The sequence below is a fragment of the Ostrea edulis genome, chromosome 1 (genome assembly GCF_947568905.1).
Source record: "Ostrea edulis chromosome 1, xbOstEdul1.1, whole genome shotgun sequence".
Taxonomy (NCBI): domain Eukaryota; kingdom Metazoa; phylum Mollusca; class Bivalvia; order Ostreida; family Ostreidae; genus Ostrea; species Ostrea edulis.
The window spans coordinates 74,248,766-74,268,162 of record NC_079164.1 but is presented as its reverse complement, the minus strand read 5'-3'; the positions used below and the strand labels follow the sequence as shown (position 1 = coordinate 74,268,162).

At 37.8% G+C, this 19,397-nt stretch overlaps 1 protein-coding gene and 1 pseudogene across 1 annotated transcript in view; one reads left to right on the top strand and one right to left on the bottom strand.

Annotated features, from left to right (window-relative positions):
• The window catches only part of LOC125682087 (uncharacterized), a 5,881-nt gene extending 5,798 nt beyond the window's left edge, over positions 1 to 83 (bottom strand). The window contains exon 1 of the mRNA XM_048922490.2: positions 1 to 83. This exon is cut by the window's left edge and continues 142 nt beyond it. Coding sequence (XP_048778447.2) covers positions 1 to 43 — 43 coding nt within the window. The 5' untranslated portion in view covers positions 44 to 83.
• A 7,230-nt stretch (positions 84 to 7,313) lies between these two features.
• LOC130053288 (uncharacterized) lies at positions 7,314 to 14,120 on the top strand (annotated as a pseudogene).
• Positions 14,121 to 19,397: the final 5,277 nt, after the last annotated feature.

Genomic DNA, 19,397 nt, shown 5'->3' with positions numbered 1-19,397 from the left:
CCACTTCTACAAGACAAATCGTTAGAAAATATAACACTAGCATAATTGTGTGAATTACCAATGTATTATGCTTATCTTTCACAAAGATTTTGCTTTTATAGTCTTGTTAGTCTGTACTGTAAAGAAGTCCAATGCCCGGTATGGACCGGTCGCGGTAGTTCAATGATGGAGCGTTCATTTCTTGATTGGGAGTGGTGAGTTCAAGACATCTTAAACATAGGTAGTGGTTGCTCCTTTGCCAAACGTTCGGCATTTAGAAATAAGAATCACGGTTTGTTTGGATATGACCTAAAAACGGAGTACACAGGCACTCGATTAAAAAAATGTCTTCCTATAAACAATATATACTTCGTTGTTAGGAAGAAATTTTATTTATAAAAGATATTTAAAACGTCGAGTGTCTGTGGTCCCGTGTGAACACAGGCGTTAGCACATTGATATAAAGAACCTGCTACGACCTCAAGCGTTTTAGCATAGAAACAACTGAGGGCCAATTTTTGCCCGACCGTAAGCATGTAATATATCAATTTTTCAATTATTATAGGATTAAACATTCTTATCGATGTGTAAACTCTGCACACTGTACTCGCAAACTGAACAAGCATTCTGAGAGTATTGCATGGTAATACATAGTCCCCTACCGGTTGCAAAAATTACTGTACCGCAACAATATTCAAAGTTCATTATGTAGGTTATGGTAAAAGCGAAAATTGGGGAACCAGGATAGGAATGGTTGCAAATCAACTACTATTCCTCATTAAAACATCTAGCATAGTAATACAACAATATAGCTAAATTATTCATGATCACCTACATGTCACAGTTTATTGACTTGGTTAAAGACCTAAACATAATTATAAATTTGTCTTTTTTCCTTTATTTTATAATTATGTTTAGGTCTTTAACCAAGTCAATAAACTGTGACATGTAGGTGATCATGAATAATTTAGCTATATTGTTGTATTACTATGCTAGATGTTTTAATGAGTGTAGTATTCTTATCTACAGAGATAAGAAACTTGGATGTGAACTAACAATTCATTCTATTTTTCTACGTCCAAGGGCCATAACTTAATGGAAAATCAACGGACCGAGACGAAATTCGAACTTGATTTGTAACGTGTTATGGCAAAGCAATGTACCAAATATCAAATGAATATCTGCAAGCACAACCAATAAAAGTCTGGAAAACTGATAATTCATGCTATTTTTCTAAGTTTAAGGGCCATAACTAAGTGAAAAAACAACGGACCGAGACGAAATTCGAACTTGATCTGTAACTTGTTATGGCAAAGCAACATATCAAATATAAAATAATATCTACAAGAACAGAGAAAAAAAGTGCGGAAAACTCTACTGACGGACGGACAGCAAACCTAAAGTCCCCTTCGACTTCGTCGGTAGGGGATTAATAACAAAGCCTCTGGTTTCTGGAAATATTTTATACCTTTATAAAGAAACATTTCATCAAAGTAAGCAAGATGTCATATTTTACAGTTATGTCAGAAATTTTAAATGAAAATCATTATAATTCTATGCAGTTCGTTGTGAATCCCAATATCGGGGTAAAGTTTTGAAGAGTCTTATTGAAGAAAACGAAAAAAACCACCCCAGCTTTCTTGGAAATATTTCAGAACTTTGGCATTTCACCAAATTAAACAAGATATCATAGTTTATAGTTAATTGAATTTAATTGGATCATTGCTTTCTCATTTTCTTCTTAGTACTGTGCGATTAGTTGGTATATAACATAATTCATTTTATGATATCATTAAGTTGACAAGAGTACCGCCAATGGTACATAATACGCTCGTGAAATGATAATACACACAGTAGCGTGTTTTTCTTGCACCATGATTTGTAGAACTTGGCTTTAAGTAGTATCAGCAATCACCAGGGTGTGACATACATGTGCTTTCTTTGCATCGTAATATCAGAAAATAATGTACTCTCTATGTAATATTTCTACTTGGCATAAGATGTATGTTTAACAAGTTTGATGGTCCTAGCCCCAACGGTTTAGCCTGTATCCTGCTACTACGACCCTGAGAAACAATAGGCATCCTCCACATGGCATAACGTATGATGTGTAACAAGTTTGACAGTCCCAGCCTCAACAATTCGGTCTGTACATGTATATTGCCTTCAAAGTTTTCCTTCTAAGTGATACTGCAACCTTGACCTTGAAAATGATGGGCATCTTACTCTCATTATGGTAATCAAATATACCAAGTTGTAATATCCCGGAACTCACGGTTCAGTTTGCATCCAGCCTACAAGGTTTCCTACTAAGTGATTCTACGACGTTGACCTTCTAAAACTAATAGCTTCCTCCACTTGGCATGAGGAGTATGTGTACCAAGTATGACAGTCCTTGCCCTAATAGTTCAGTCTGTATTCTACCTACAAGGTTTACATATTAACTGATGCTATAACTTTGACCTGGAAAAATTATAAGTATCTTCCTCTCATCATGGTGATCAAATGTACCTAGTTGCCTTATTCTGGAATCCCGTGGAGATCCAGGTTAGAATAGGTCCTCAGTACTCCTTGGTTGTCATTGAAGGCGACTAAATGGGGCGGTCCTTAGATGAGACCGCATAAACCGAGGTCCCGTGTCACGATAAAGATCCCTCCCTGCTCAATGGCCATAAGCGCCGAGCATAGGCTTAAATTTTGCAGCCCTTCACCGGCAATGCTGAAGTCTCCATATGGGTAAAATATTCTCGAGAGGGACATTAAACAATATCAATCAATAAATCATATTCTGGAGCTTATGAAAGGTGAAGATAACGAACAGTGATCAATCTCATGACTCCTACAAGCAATACAAAATAGATAGTTGGGCAAACACGGACCTCTGGACACACCAGAGGTGGGATCAGGTGCCTAGGAGGAGTAAGCATCCCCTGTCGACCGCTCACACCCGCCGTGAGTCCTATATCCTGTTCAGGTAAACGGAGTTATCTGCAGTCAAAATCAGTGTGTCAAGAAAGGCTTAACAATCGGTATGAAACACGCCGGACAGCATTTGACCCAATGATAGGTTGTATTGACGAACTAGATCGTTATAACGACGATATAATTTACGAAATGCTGACTTCAATCGAGACTGTTGAAACCCTTGTACCATCAACTTGTTTGTCAGTAGCTTACCTCGATTTAAAAACTGACTATACGCAGAGCAAGCTCTTACATATCGAATCAGTTGAGATATATAAACACCATATGCAGGTGATAATGGAATATTGCTACATACATATGGGAAGTTGACGATGGAGAAGCTGAAATCATCCCGTCTGTCATACAGTTGAGTTAATGTCTACTTTCAATAAAATATCTAAGTATGAAGCAGAAGTGGACGACTCTGTGGTGTCCTTTATTTCGAGCTCACAGGGATATATCAAATCGACATATGAATGCAAAGTGAAGATAACGAACAGTGATCAATCTCATAATTCCTATAAGCAATACAAAATAGATAGTTGGGACACACCAGAGGTGGGATCAGGTGCCTAGGAGGAGTAAGCATCCCCTGTTGACCGGTCACACCCGCCGTGAGCCCTATACAGTGGAGCCTCGTTAATCCGGACACTTTGGTTCCCAGCAAAATCGTCCGGATAAATGAAGCGTCCGGATAATTGAATCGCATATTTTTTAGCTTTGCATAAGTAACCGATATGTGCCTACTTTCTTGATGCATAGTGAATTAAACATATTCTATCATTGGATTTAACCATTTGCATTGGTAAATAAATTATGATAGTGTTAACATTTACATGTATTTCAAAGCACTAAAATTTAATGTAAGAGAGGATTTGTCTGTGCTTACATTGTACATACATATGATCCCTACAAATAAATATACAAAACTGTGTACCGTATGCACTAAAACAAATAATGAAGCACTTTATGTAACTATAAGTAAATAAATCATTAGTAACTAACATAATCATTTACACTTCAAACATTTCATCACACTTTTATTTCTTAAAGAGGCCGGTAATTTCCATCTGTCACGATTCACGGGTTCGGCGGTCTGTTAAAACAATCTTCATCGTCCAAAGTTGATATAAGAATTTCGTGATTATCATGTCAGTTGACAACATTCTTTAACCAAAATTCAATCTGCCAGAGTTTATATTTCTTATTCTATAATTATCCAAGACAATATCGGGAGAACAAAATCATTTAAGCTCGTAATATCAAGACCTACTACTGCTTTGATCTAGTCACGCGCACCTATTATTTTCATGATGCAATAATAAAGGAACAAAACTCGGGTGAAACAAACATTACAGGTACATACAGAATTTAATTGTCATTTTCCTTAAAATGGTAATTTTCTCACTTCTACCCAGAGTTTAAAAATTCGAAAGCAATAAAGCTCTTGAACGTCGTAACAAGAATCAATCGTACACAGGTACATTCTACATGCGTGACATTCTAAACATTAAAACTTACTACATATACATGAACATACATGTATATTTCACGCCAATCAACAGCATAAAACAGTATAAAATCCAGAATCTAGAAGTATAATCTACACTATTTAGATTTGAATAAGCCGATATCAATTTACGAATCAGTACAACTGATATGTGTAGCAGTTAAAAAATTATCATTACGGCATGATGTTTAATTTATTAATACTATTAGGGTATTGATGAAGACTATAAAACGACATGCTACAGATTTATTTACAAAATTCAACATTACACGCAATAAAGATCTTATGTGCGAAAATTGGCAATACAATGTCTCGATCGGCACGTGCTATCTAACGGACTTATCATCACACACCACCTAATTGGAGGGAGGTGTTGACAGGGTACAGGTAATTGCTTCAATTAGACAGTTTGGCCTGTTTTCTTTATAATTTACGCCTTGCTAAACTTGTCCGACACAGACCTTCCCTGAACAAAATTACCGTCCGGATTAACGGTACAATTTTCTTTGCATTATAACGTTTTGTAGTAAAAAGTGACGGTCCGGATCCGGAACGCGAATTTCCGGATTAATGATGCAAAATAATGTATAAAAATTCTGTTCCCTAGAAAAATCGTCCAGAAGGTGAAGCGTCCGGATTAATGGCGTCCGGATTACCGAGGCTCCACTGTATCCTGATCAGGTAAACGGAGTTATCCGCAGTCGAAATCAGTGTGCCAAGAACGGCTTAACAATCGGTATGAAACACGTCAGACTGCATTTGACCAAATGCAAGGTTGTATTGACGAACTAGATGAATGAAAGTTGTTATTGTTAATAGACAAAACGTCATCGATATATCGAAATGTCGAATTGAAGGCCACAGCGAGAGATTTTTTCTTCTCACGTAGAAGTTTTTGAATAAATTCTGCTTCATATGAATATAGAAAGAGGTCAGCTAACAAACGAACACAATTCGTGCCCATGGGAATTCCAACAGACTGTTGGAAGACCTGATCACCAAAGACCACGAAGATATTGTCAATGAGGAACTCTTGCATATTTTTTATTTCAACTTCAAAGAACTTGTGCGTGGATTCAGAGTGGTGTTTAACAAAGTAAGCTTTTGAATGACTGATCACTAGAGATGAATATTTCCGTTTTCCATTTTTGTTGAAGAAGCAAGTGTCTATGATGTCAAAAAGTCTAGTCTTTAATTTATCGTGAGGAATGGTCATGTATAGTGTTGAAAAGTCATAGGTTTTAATGTTATTAATTTGGGAAAAATTCTGCGATTTCAAGTTTACTAAAAGTTCTTTAGAATTTTTTTTAGAATGCACATTTGATTAACACCACAGTGGGACTTCTGGCATATGTAGAAATTTGCACAGTAAATTTAAAGCTGCTCCTTCACAGCTGTTAATATATTTAAAAGAGAGAGAGAGAGACGGAAAACTGCATCGTAGCGCGTGATGCAAGTTTTCCTTTTTTTCCCCGTAGTATACCTCCATCCAACGAAAAAATAATAAATTTATTCCTTATCATTTAATATTTTAAAGCATTGAGTTTTTTATATGATAAAACATGATATGATTTGAGTTGAATTAACAAGTTATTCTTGGACTACATTCTATGTCATTTCGAGATGGGCGTAGCAATTTTGAATACACAACTAAAAAAAACAAAAAAAAACAAACAAAATCCGTTAATGGCGACTTCCACGAAATGTTGAGCAAACGGGTTTCTTGTGGACTGAAGAATGCATTTTAAAAGGATGATTCAGAGATAAGTCCTGTTGAGAGAAAGTTGCTGGAATTTTGTTGAGTGGAACTGGAATTAAGTGCGAAGTTCGATGTCGGTACTGACTGAAAGCGTGGGACACGTGCATAATCATAATGTGGGAAGCCAAGTAGATTTCTCATGAGGGTTGTCACTGCTTCCAGGTGGAGAGGTGAGTGTTAGAGGGTTTTTCTAGTTTTATCAGTGAATTCCTAAGGCTGTCACAGCTGTTGTAACGTCGTATGGAAGCCACGTTTCGATGCCCAATCATAAACATATGCAGGATTTGGAAACCATAGTCGTTAAGAGCTACGATATTGCAGTATCTCTCAGGCAGTGTGCGGCATATCTGGTATTTGGTTTTGTGACATGAAGGAAGTTGTCGCAAGGTGCAAACTGGACTATTGTCATCCCCGGTTGAATACATTTAACTCTCAGCCTGGAATTGCAGAAGCAGACGTGTGTTATATATGGGAGGGGGAGGGGGTGTCCTCAAATAGCCATGTTTATTTCATATTGCATAATTAATTATTATTATTTGATATTTGTTTGTTATTGTTTAATACATTTATATAGATCGATAGAATTGTTAAGTTTTTCTTTTCAGGATTCCCTAATCTATATAAAAATACGAAGCATCCAGTGGAATCCCCAACATTCCAATAGAAAGTAGTTCCGGCCATTTGTTTTTTTTTGTTAGTTGGATACGATATTCCAATAATTTTTCAACCAATGAAAAAGCGTGTAACATGTAAAATTAAATGATATGTAGTGTGACATTATGGGACAATGTTGATTATTTTTCAAATCTAAACTTCTCCACATTTGATAAGTTAACACATGCCAAATTATACGACCTTTACAGACCAAAATAAGCACATGCGGGCTTGGATTTCTTAAAAATCTCAAACTTCAGTTGGAGAGTTATTTATATTTTAGTAATATTTCAGACTTGAGACCAAGCATCGACTTCAGTTTTTTCGAGAAATCCAGGCTAGATCTCCGATTCTTATCATTCTTGTCCAATACCATATGTCAGAATTAAACGACCTTGCCAGACCAAAATAAATATATCTTTGATTCTTATCATAAGGGATCACAGTCAAAACATGCACTGCTGGTCTGTAGTCCTTGTCTTGGCGGTGGCCCACGGAGCCATATGGAAGCCCAGGGTACACGACACGTGGCAGTGGGAGCTTAGCAGTGGGCATATCGATACATCCATTAACGCCAATGTCTACGACATCGATTTGTTTGATGCCGACCAAAGTGCAATCGATAAACTTCACAGGCATGTACATCTAAATCATTTAATACTGAATATGATTATCACTGACTGCAGTACAAGTGAGGGTCAATCATTACATTTAACAAGATTTAATGAGCATCTTTAGAAAATATATCGACGTGTTGTGCTATACGCATATTACAACTAAAGACCCTTTCTTCATATAATCATTGATGTTTAGTACCTGGAACGGTTTCTCAAGCCACGAACGACATCATCTTTCAAGTCGAGGGTTACATAATCAGCAACATTTCGCACAAACCCTTGACAAATTACGCCTTATATCCCTTACTCGTCGTACGAGGCGACGAAATGGGGCGGACCTTCGGATGAGACCGCAAAAAACGAGGCCCCGTGTCACAGCGGATGTGGCACGATAAAGATTCCTCTCTGCTCAAAGGCCGTAAGCGCCAAGCACAGACCTAATTTTGCGACCCTTTACCGACCGTAGTGACGTCTCCATATGAGTGAATCACAAACCTTTGACATGGGATTGATTGATTGATTGTATCTTGTTTAACGTCCCTCTAGAGAATTTTTCACTCGTATCATGTATGCACACGTCACCAAGACCGGTGAAGGGTTTCAAATATAGGCCTATGCTCGGCACTTACGGCCATTGAGCAGTGAGGGTTCTTTAGCGTGCCACACCTACTGTGACATTTCACATGAGTATTCCTTGTGACAAGACCTTTCCGTGGGTACTAAACATTTTGACCTTGGCAATTTGACCTACATAAAAAAAATTGACATTGTTCATAACTTCTAAATGGTAAATATTAGAGCTTTCATATTGCTCATGAGCATTTCTTGTGACAAGATCTTTCTTTGGTACCAAGATATTTGTCCTTGTGATGTTAGCCATCTTTGGAATTGGCCATTATCGGGGGCATTTATGTTTCACAAACGCATCTTGTTTAACGACTTAGGTCTGTCGCGGCAGGGATTCGAAACCCGACCTTCCGCATGCGGGGCAAACGATCTACCTCTAGACCACCGTGGCGGTTCCTTGACATGGGAAGATGTAGCGGCATCGGCAAAAGATAGATGTAACTAACTTTACATACAGACCACATGTTTTTGTGATCAATGTAAATGATTATGAGGAACCGAGTCAGCACTTGCATTGAAACTGTCTACCCGGTCGGCTGCTATTTTGATCCGAGATGGACCTATTATTGTTTCAAATGCTATCTGACGTGTTTCATACCAATTATTAGGCCGTCTTTGGCACAGTAATTTTACTACGGATAACTCCGCGTACCTGATCAAGATATAGGGCTCACGGCGGGTGTGATCGGTCAACAGGGGATGTTTACTCCTAGGCGCCTGATCTAACCTCTAGTATATATCCAGGGGCCCGTGTTTGCCCAACTCTCTATTTTTTATTGCTTTTTTAAAGAGTTAGGAGATCGATCAATGTTCGTTATCTTCACCTTTCATTAGGTGTTTTCGAAAGTATATAGGAACACCTGAAAGCTTCTGTGTTCACATTTTGAAATTCAAATTGATCTGAATGTGATTAGATTTTTTCAGTCTACAAAAATCACTGAATTCTTTTACATTATATAGGGCTACTTCCTTCCCTGTCCAATCAGATCATCCAATATGTCTCGAACTAATCCGAGTTGCCCTTCGATATTTGCCTTTCTTGACCTTTTACATACAGCGAGACGTAAAACATAAGTTTCGTCCACTCACGGTTGATACACATGCTTATCGCTGCTTTCACATATTGCGGAAGTTGCTATTTACAAACACCGAACTGGAAGGAAACTTATATCTTGTAAGTTTATGAGTATGTAATAGCTCAAACAACACTCGAAATTCACCATCTTTCTCGACCGTGTCGAAGAGAAAATAAATGAAAGATAATTACATATTAATTTAACAACCTAATTCAAAACAATTTCTTCTTGATATGGCCAGTTTTATGTATACCGCCAGCTACTATAAACAAAATTCGCGCTTTCATAACATTCATATGTAATCTACGTAATCAGTTTATAAAACACAAATACACACTGTACCCACCCAATCGTTTGATAGAATACTGAATGAACCTCCAGCACAGAAGAGTTGATAACTCGGAAGTTGCGTATATGATTTCATTGAATTATTTTGCGTTTTAGAAATGAATTTTACTTGGTTTTAGTTGTTGATTATTTCGCACTCTAGCACCCATAAACTGATTTTATAATATGTCAATACAAACTACTATGGAATCATTTTAATTCGTGGGGGCCAATATTCGTGGTTAAGCAAAATTTTGCTGGTTTGTGGGGACGTAATTTCGTGGGTAAGCGATGATATCACCAGGAGAGATAACTCTACTTGGATTTTTAAAAAAAAATGTCCGAGGACACGTAAATTCGTGAGTTAGAGTAACCCACGAAAATCAACCCCCCACGAAAAATGATGCTCCCACAGTATTCATCTTAGCGTAGGCGCCAGAGTAGTTACATGTATATATATATTTAACTTAGTCGCCTCTTACGACAAGCAAGGGTTACTGAGGACCTATTCTAACCCGGATTCCCAAGGGATCATATGACATGATGCGAGATTGGCATTATAATGGGGGTGTTAACATGGGAGGGAATCTGTTCTTTAGGATCTTAGGCATTAAACGGGGTGGCATTATACATGTAACGGGGACAATGTATCGAGGGAGCACTGTATTCATTCACTAGGTTATTGTAAGATGCAACTTTCAAACTTTCAAAATTTGGTTTCTTATTCTGGTAAATACAATGTAATTCAATACTTTAAATCCAAATCGATTTTATACTTTTGTTTTTCAGTATGGGTCGAAAAGTGATATGCTACTTTTCGGCAGGAAGTTATGAAAATTGGCGTTCGGATAAAGGCGATTTTCCTTCTGATGTCCTCGGTAACAATCTGGAGCATTGGGAAGGCGAGAAATGGCTGGACATTCGAGACAGCAGGTTTAATTCTATAGTTGATATAGTTATGTTTGGGGGGGGGGGGGGGGGGGGGGGGGGGGGGGGGGGGGGGGGGCTCTCTCACGACAATCGGCACAAAACGTGTGCAACTCCCAGATAAGGTTACATGTACTCCAATTAAAATTAGACTAGTAGACCCACTCCTCTACCATACGCTTCAATACTTTTATTGAAGCGTATCGTAGATGAGCGGATTTATAAGTGTAATTTTAATTAGATAAAAGGTTACATTTAGCAAAATTGAGATTCTCCCTGAGAATAAATTATTTCATATAATCCAAGAAGCAGCGTAATGAATATTTCAGCACACATAACGCTGTAAATGCAGTTTTCTATTCTGAATGGAAGTTTTATAACGAAGATAATATGGATCTTTCGGTCGCCATTCTATAGTAAAACGTCACTTATTTGTCTTAGCTGTTTTATCCCCCCCCCCAAAAGAAACCCTGAGCCACAACGAAATTCGACAATTTCTTAACACCCTGTGATTCTTTTGCATCATATCTTTTTTTGAAGATGTGAAAGGAATCATGGGTAGCGGCTTGACAAGGCTGTCTCCCGCGGGGTGCGATGGTGTGGAACCCGACAACGTGGACGGGTATTCCAACCACAATGGGCTGGGTTTGACGGCGAGTGATCAGCTGGCCTACAACAAATGGCTAGCCAGGGGTAAGTCTTTTAAGTTTTTAAATTACCTGTACATGTTGCATTATATGCAGACTGATTGTTACTTTACAGGTTTTCCTAAATGACGTCCGTGGTGTTTTTTTTTCTTGATGTCATTTTAAAACATTGTTGGATAAGACATATGGTCCTTTTTGTTGTTACTAGGAATAGTTCATATGGATTGGTAGGTGCCATTGTAAACAGAACCAATACGCAAGATCGTAAATACCGAGTTAGCGGAACTCTCTTGTAAAGAAGTCCGGAAAAGCGTGTCGATCTTGGACATTTTTTGTTTATTCAAAAACATGGGATCGAAGACGATTTAACATCCATGTGCCTTCCACAATTAAAGAGACACTACAGCTCATTTTGCATAAAAATCATGAAATCACAATTTTCCCAGCGCTTTTTCAATTTTTGTTGCATTGTTGAATGTATGAACTTTGCGAAAATAACACTTATTTAAAGTCAAAAAATTCTCCATTTTAACGTAAAATTTAATACTTTTTGATGGCCTATACAAAAAAATATCGAGTCTCCTCCTTTCGGTCTTCAGACGCATGCGCATAGACAGTAAACAGTGCAGCATGTCGTCCATGAGAGAAAGTGTAGTGGATAGATCCAGAATTTCGACAGATTCTGTGAGAAAAGAGGTTAAAATAAAATGAGATAAAACTCATACGTGAAATAAAATTGAACCTTGCGATCAGTATGACTGTTGGAAAACAAAGGGCTAGGAGAAACGATTGTAACTCAGTGGTGGATCTAGGATTTCTGAAAGGGGTGTGTGAAAATCAAATATTGGCCAAAGTAATCGGCTTTCCTGGGGTGCAAAATTTGGATTTTCACTCACAATTTGTGGCGAGAGGGAGGGGAGTCCTGCCCCCCCCCCCCTAACTCTGCCATTGGGACAAGCCGCGAAGACACTGTTTTAAAAGTAAGTGCTATTTTATATCTGAACACGACACGTGTTAGTTGTAAAAACATCGGTCAATTGGAACATGGAAGGGTTTCTGTTGGAAACAATGATTTTATATATTATTTATTATAAGGAGCAGGGAATAATCTTATACTTGAAAGGTGTGGACCCCTTTGAAGGGGAATTCACAAATAATTTCCTACACAACACCTTTGCTGTCATTCAAAACCACGTGATGTAAATAAGCATTCAAAAGTCCGAGTCAGCATGAAGAAACCTTTGAATTCCGCACGATCTTCAAAGCGCATTTGAGAGTAAATTGTTGCATCCAGTTGTTCAAAATTGTCAGTATCGATATGATATTTATCATTTTATCAATACGTGTTTTCAAAAACACTTATATAAAATGTGGAAAATGAGCTGTAGTGTCTCTTTAAAAGCATTTTTAAATGAAAGGTGTGTAAAAACGTCTGGATACAGGAAAATGAACTCCTGAATTTAGCTCTCGAAGCTATATATTTTGACGCAAGCTCCTCTCAGCTTTGGAAATTTCCTGGTTGACAGTAGTGGGGGAAAATCCACCACATTTCCATTAAAATCTATCATTTGTGGATATTTCTGCGTATTATGTTCTTTCTTGAATAATTACTACAGTCTAATGCAATGCAATGATAGTGCACCATTGTTAAAATCGGGGTGAATCGATCACGACAAAAGTTGCAGAACTGGTATTATTTACGAACATGCCCAAATTCTCGCATACTCTGGGTCTCGCGAGACTTTGAAAGGGGAAAGTAAAAATTAAAACCAAGATGGAAAAAGTAGTCGCGATCTTGCGTATTAGAATTAGCGTGTGAATTCGTACATGTTCATCTGTATTATGATACCTGTATCTAACAAAAGTGTCTAGGAGAGTCTGTTCGGCACATATTAGTACAAAAACAAACCACGAGGTATCTCGACAGTGAAAAAGAATTTGCGTAATGATCTCAAATTGATTAAAGGAAACCAATATGACTAATTAGAGTAAATCCTTTTCCACCATGTTCTGTTTCTAACAGAGATAGCTAAAAGATGACTCATGTATGATGAGAAACAATATAGGACAATGTTCTGTGTAATATCTACATACTGTGTCAAAAATTACGTGAACTAAAACGCAGCGATAACTTAAAAAAAAAAAAATCAATATTGTACTGGAGAATTACAATGGACCCAGTTCATTGAATCAATTCCATTAAATTTTGTGACCCTACTGCTAAAGCTATTTTTGAGAAGGACAACTTTATCCATAAGATATTTTGCAGTCTAATGAATATAATTATGCCGACGATGTTCAGTTTTTCTCTGATTTCAGAAGCCACTCCCGTGGCTTTCGGTCGGACTTAAAAACGATGTGGACCAAATTCATTCTCTCGTTAGCTATTTCGATTGGGCACTAAATGAAGAGTGCGTCGAATACAACGAATGCAATAAGTATCAACCTTTCTTCGATGCAGGAAAGGTAATACAACAAGTTATTAAAAGAAATACATACATTTGACATATAATACCCATCATCTAAATTTTGAAGTATGGCTGGTTAGTTAATTGTTTTACGTCTCGTTGAGCATTTTTCACTCATATTGAGACGACACTAGTTGTATGAACTGAGACTTATGCTTAGCGCTTACGGCGATGGCACGACTGCGGTTCGAACTCACAACCTCCCAGTTACGAAGCGAAAGCTCTGCCACTGAGCTACCGCGACAGGTCTCTGAAGTGCGAAGATGGGGGAATGGAATATTTGTTGCTATTATGACAAATGATACTGGTCCAGGTTTTATTTTCAAACACCCACACATATTTCTTCAATTATAGGCTGTGTTTCATGTGGAATATGTTGATAACCACAGTCAGGGAAGTCACAAGAAGAGCCAGATCTGTCATTCCAGGCACCGCCCTCACCAACTGATCACTCTCATTAAAGACTGGGATCTCACAAAATGGCGCCTAACTTGTTAGTCATATACCTATACCGTATATTTGATGTAGACATTCAAATGAATGTCAGTAAGTAATTTAATAAAATGATCTACATGTACTCTACTAACAGTCTGTCTTGTATAAATTGAGGAATGGAGGAAGATAACACTTTGCAATATCCAAATTATTTTTAAGATTGACTGTAAATTGTTTACCGTCCCACTCGAGAATTTTTCACTCACATGGAGACGTCACTATTGCCGGTAAAGGGTTACAAAATTTAGTCCTATGTTCGGCGCTTACGGCCTTTGAGCAGGGAAGGATCTTAATCGTGCCACGTCTGCTGTGACACGGGGCCTCGGCTTTTAAGGTCTCATCCTAAGGACAGCCCCATGTTGCCGCCTTTTATGACAAGCAAAGGTACTGAGGATCTATTCTAACCCGGATCCCCACGGGACCTATCCTTAAGACAATTCATTGAAACTTTGCTTTAATTGAATCGTGCACCAGATATGTCTTCATTCTTCACAATTGTTATGTTATTAAAACCTATAAGTGCTTAACAGTATGTTGGTGAGAAATCATTCGTTTTGTCTCTACTAAATCATGACCTCATATTTGTTTTAAGTCCGTTCAAGAATTTCCACTCGCACCGTTACTTCACCAGCTGTAAGCGAAATGCCACCAAACTATGCGTCTTCTGTTCCACTATCCCCCTCCATTAGATCAGTCTGTGATATGTCTCATGTCCCCCTCCATTAGATCAGTCTGTGATATGTCTCGTGTCCCCTTCAACTGGATGACATTGTGATATCTCATTCAGCATTGAGGATTCTTTACAGTACTATAACGTTTTGTTTGTCAATGGCCCAGGTTACAACGTTTTTCTCATGGGTCTCTTGTTTCTGAGATCTTCTTTAAATTAAAGGCATAGGGTCTATCCTTTATCTTAAAAAAAATGACATCACAATATTTTGCAAGAAGAACTCCTAAAAACAAAATTGCAGTATTAATTTTGAGTTATCTATAGCTGCAGCGCTTGGAAATTGAAGTCATTTTGACGTTTTAGCCCTTTAATAAAATTTTTGTCTGGAGGACAATATATTAAACTGGTACCCCGCTGATTAGTGGCTACACACAAACATAAGAGATGCGAAGTCAACAGGGTACCAGTTTAGGCAAATGAGAACAGGGAATTATTTTGTAATTACTATCATATCCAATGTGTTTGTAAACATTCTGATGAACTTTTTGTGATTTTTTAGTTATGGTCTTAAATTTCGCCACCTTTTTGGAACATGCAAAATTTCACCAATATCTTAGACCCTATGCCTTTAATATACTGGATGGGCATATATAAATTATGATAAGATAATATAAGGCATCGTAATGTGGAAAAACCCGAATGTCAATTATATTGGCTGGGTTTAATGGGACACCCGAATAGCAGTAGTGGTATAGCCGGGTAAAAATACCAGATATGAAAGGTTGGCACCAAGCCTAGCCGGATAATGTAATACAGTAATGATAAATGAATAATTACCGTCCTCTTCAGACTTCATTATATAGTTATGATCGTTTCCTATGTCTCTCCTCTCTCGTCTGCCTCCGAGTGTGAAATGTTTGGCTTTTATAGCCAGCGTTCAAATAGGACCGAATTGCTGCAGAAGCGACTCTCGCGGTACAGCATAGTATAGTGCCATAGTTGGAGAGATGGAAGATTTGTTCAAATTTGGAATAAGTTATGTTATGGATATATCATGGGGTGTAGGGTGGTACAGATGTGAGGGAAACACTTAGAATAATCCAACTGTGTCTCGGGACAAGCCCTCACCACGATTAGAATACCTCCCATATACCCGTAAAGTAGCAGAAAATTGCAGAATCGCTCGAAAGCGATTTTTAAATCACCAAAGAATAAACGCGTAAATTTAAAGCTAAAATTGAATACAACTAACCTCACTGATAATTCGGAAATCCTGAACACTAAAAATACCTAAAATAATATTGTAAACTGAATGCTTTGAAATGTCACTTTTCTCGATTCAAAGTGACTGCCATTTTACCGGAAACTGTTATCGGAACATCCTGCTATTTTCGAAAACGAACGATCAATGAAGAACCTCCCACTACCATATATGGAAAACAATGAAACGTACTTTTTGCAAAGAGCTTGAAGATAAAAAGAGCACGATGCGCACTGGACACAGAATTACCGTGTAGAATTGAAAGATTGATTGAATATTGTTTAACGTCTCTCTCGAGAATATTTCACTCATATGGAGACGTCACCACTGCCGGTGAAGGGCTGCAAAATTTAGGCCTATGCTCGACGCTTATGGCCATTGAGTAGGAAGGGATCTTCATTGTGCCACACCTGCTGTGACACGGGACCTCGGTTTTTGCGGTGTCGTCTGAAGGACCGCCCCATTTAGTCGCCTCTTACGATAAGCAAGGGGATATTGAGGACCTATTCTGACCCGGATCCCCACGGGACTAGAATTGAAAGAAGAATAGGCAGAAATAATCTCTGCAGTGCTAAAGGAAAAAGATAAGTGAAATCAATTTTCATCAAAAGAAGAATATTAAACCTTCATATTAATTTCATTTGATGCTGCAGTGTTGATTTAACTTATTAGCCGAGTTGCGTAGCAAATCTGTGCTTTTAAATTTGCGAAGGATGGACGTCCAGTCGGACGGGCGAGCGGCGTCCATAATTAGATTGTCCGGTCTCTAACTTTCATACTTTTTGGTGCATCTTTTTTAGGCTTACTTAACATGATCTTATCCAAAAGGAGGAAGGTTCCTATTTATTTTGAGGTCAAAGATCTAGGTCACTTTGTCATTAAATGCCATATATTTAAGCTTGTCCGGTCTCTAACTTTCATACGACTAGGGGTATCGTTGTGAAACTTACATAACATGATCACATCCAAAAGAGGAAGGTTCCTATTGATTTTGAGGTCAAAAGGTCAAGGTCACTTTGTCACTAAATGCCATTATATTGATTTTGAGGTCAAGGTCACTTTGTCACTAAATGCCATTAGATTTAAGCTTGTCCGGTCTCCAACTTTCATACTACTTGGTGCATCTTTGTCAGACTTATTTATTTTGAGGTCAAATGTCAAGGTCTATTTTTCACTATATACTGTAGATTTGAGCTTGCCTTTAATTTTTATACATGTACTTACTGGTGCATGTTTATCAGACTTCAAATCCTGATGGCATTCAAGATTCACGTTGCTTTTGAAATCCAATAGTCAAGGTCATTATCACACTAAATACCTATTGCGGCCATTCAAAGCTTCATTCTTATAAACGATATTAAATACGTGCATGTTTTTGCTTCGTGAATGCAAGCTTGCATAATTTTTCAAACTGCAACTCGGCCATACGCATCTTTGATGCGTTTTAGCGATTTTATTTCTTAATTTACAACATTAATTGGAAGTATAAGTTAATTTTCCTGTCAAATAACGGCGTAGTGAAGATCGTAGTACATTTTCCCTAAAAGGTCATCATATCTCCATAATTGGGAGCTCTTCGCTTACGCAATGACAAATTCCGGTAAAATGAAAGCGAAATTCAAACTCTTAGGTTTTAGTATCTTTCTACGCTTATTAAAATGGAATTCATGGCGAGTTGTGAAGGTAACTTTTTTGGTTGTATATTAATGATATGCAAGGTGAAGACAACGAACAGCGACCAATCTCATAACTCTTACTAGCTGCAATAATGTAGCCCTCTCTGATTTATTTAAAAAAATTTTTTTTTTAGGAGAGGGCTACAACTCCTTAGGATCTCCGTAATGGTGCAAATGCGGGAGTGATTCACTCCCGCAACATTTGCGCTCATTCTAAACATTTCCTGACTTTCTTTACGTAAATAAAATGATATTCTATGTTTCTTAGTCAATATATAAATTTACAACCTGCAACTTAAGATTTGTGAGGCTCTATTCTACCATTTCGATAAATTCCAATTTCTCGATTCATATTTGTGCGCCATGTTTGATGTACTGAAGTATAAACTTCCGATTGTCAAGTCATTTGCATATGCCATATAAGGTAGTATTTACATCAATGGAAAAGTATGGAGGCGAAAGCTATTTCGTCGGTATTGAAAAGGTTTGAATTTAATATCAAGTTAAAAACCGAACAGCAGAGTGTAAATTCTTTCTGCAACAATATGATTTTCCTTTCTTTGTCGAAGTGGCTCGAGTAACAACATTTTCGCGCTGATTGTCAATGCTTAGGTTTTTCATTAGATCCACCTACGAGATCTCGCGATAACAAGCATGGCGGAGCAGACGAAGAATTTTGCATGTTGTACATTGTATTTAATGAAAAACACCTTTATTAGACATGCCCGAGCACAAAGTTGGTACTCCTTTTGGTGTAAACAACATTTGGGACTAATACACAGAGTTTATTATCGGTTATTCATAAAATTATTTTGCACCATTACGGAGATCCTATGGAATTGTAGCCCTATCCCGAAAACGTCAGAATTAAAAAAAATTGGATAGGGCTACATTATTGCAGCTAAACTCCTACAAGCAATACAAAATAGATATGTGATTTTACCGAAACATGTGCTGAGTGTAATTTTAATTTGCTACGTTGCGGGTTTATGGGACGCATTCTATCGTTAAACCGGGTCCGTAGGACATTCTCCCTTTAACGCTAGAGTATTCTATCTAGGAAACACTTAGGAAATCGTGCCGAAGCTACCTCAGTTAAGGATGCCAAGTAAATTATCTCTTTTGGTGTTAGGCGCTTCGCTTCGAGTAAATTCGGGTTCCCGTATAGATGAAAGGCGAAGATAACGAACAGTGATCAATCTCATAACTCCTATAAGCAATACAAATTAGATAGTCGGGCAAACATGGACCCCTGGACACACCAGAGGTGGGATCAGGTGCCTAGGAGGAGTAGGCATCCCCTGTCGACCGGTCACACCCGCCGTGAGCCCTATATAAATCATTACAAATTCGACATGAATTTTTTTCCTACAACTAAGTTTTATTAAAGGGAAAGTCAACCCTAACCACATTGTTGCCTTTATGAATAACGTATCACTTGCTGATATCGTAATTGACAGTCTTTAACAACAAAAATCCTTGCTTAACAATTAAATCAATATTAATCTTTCATGTATTTTGAATTAGCCGCCGCTAAGAGAGCAGCCATTGATGTTTAATTTATGACGTCACACCGTCTGTTCCGGTTTCTTTCATCAGTAGCACTGTAAACATGACAAGTCACGAACAGTTAAGTTTTGAGCCATATAGATTTGAGCCTGTTCTTTCGCAAGAAAAAAAATTGAGAAGAGATGACGTTCAGTCTAGTCGCAGAACAGGCAGACGGTAAACCTTTCTTCA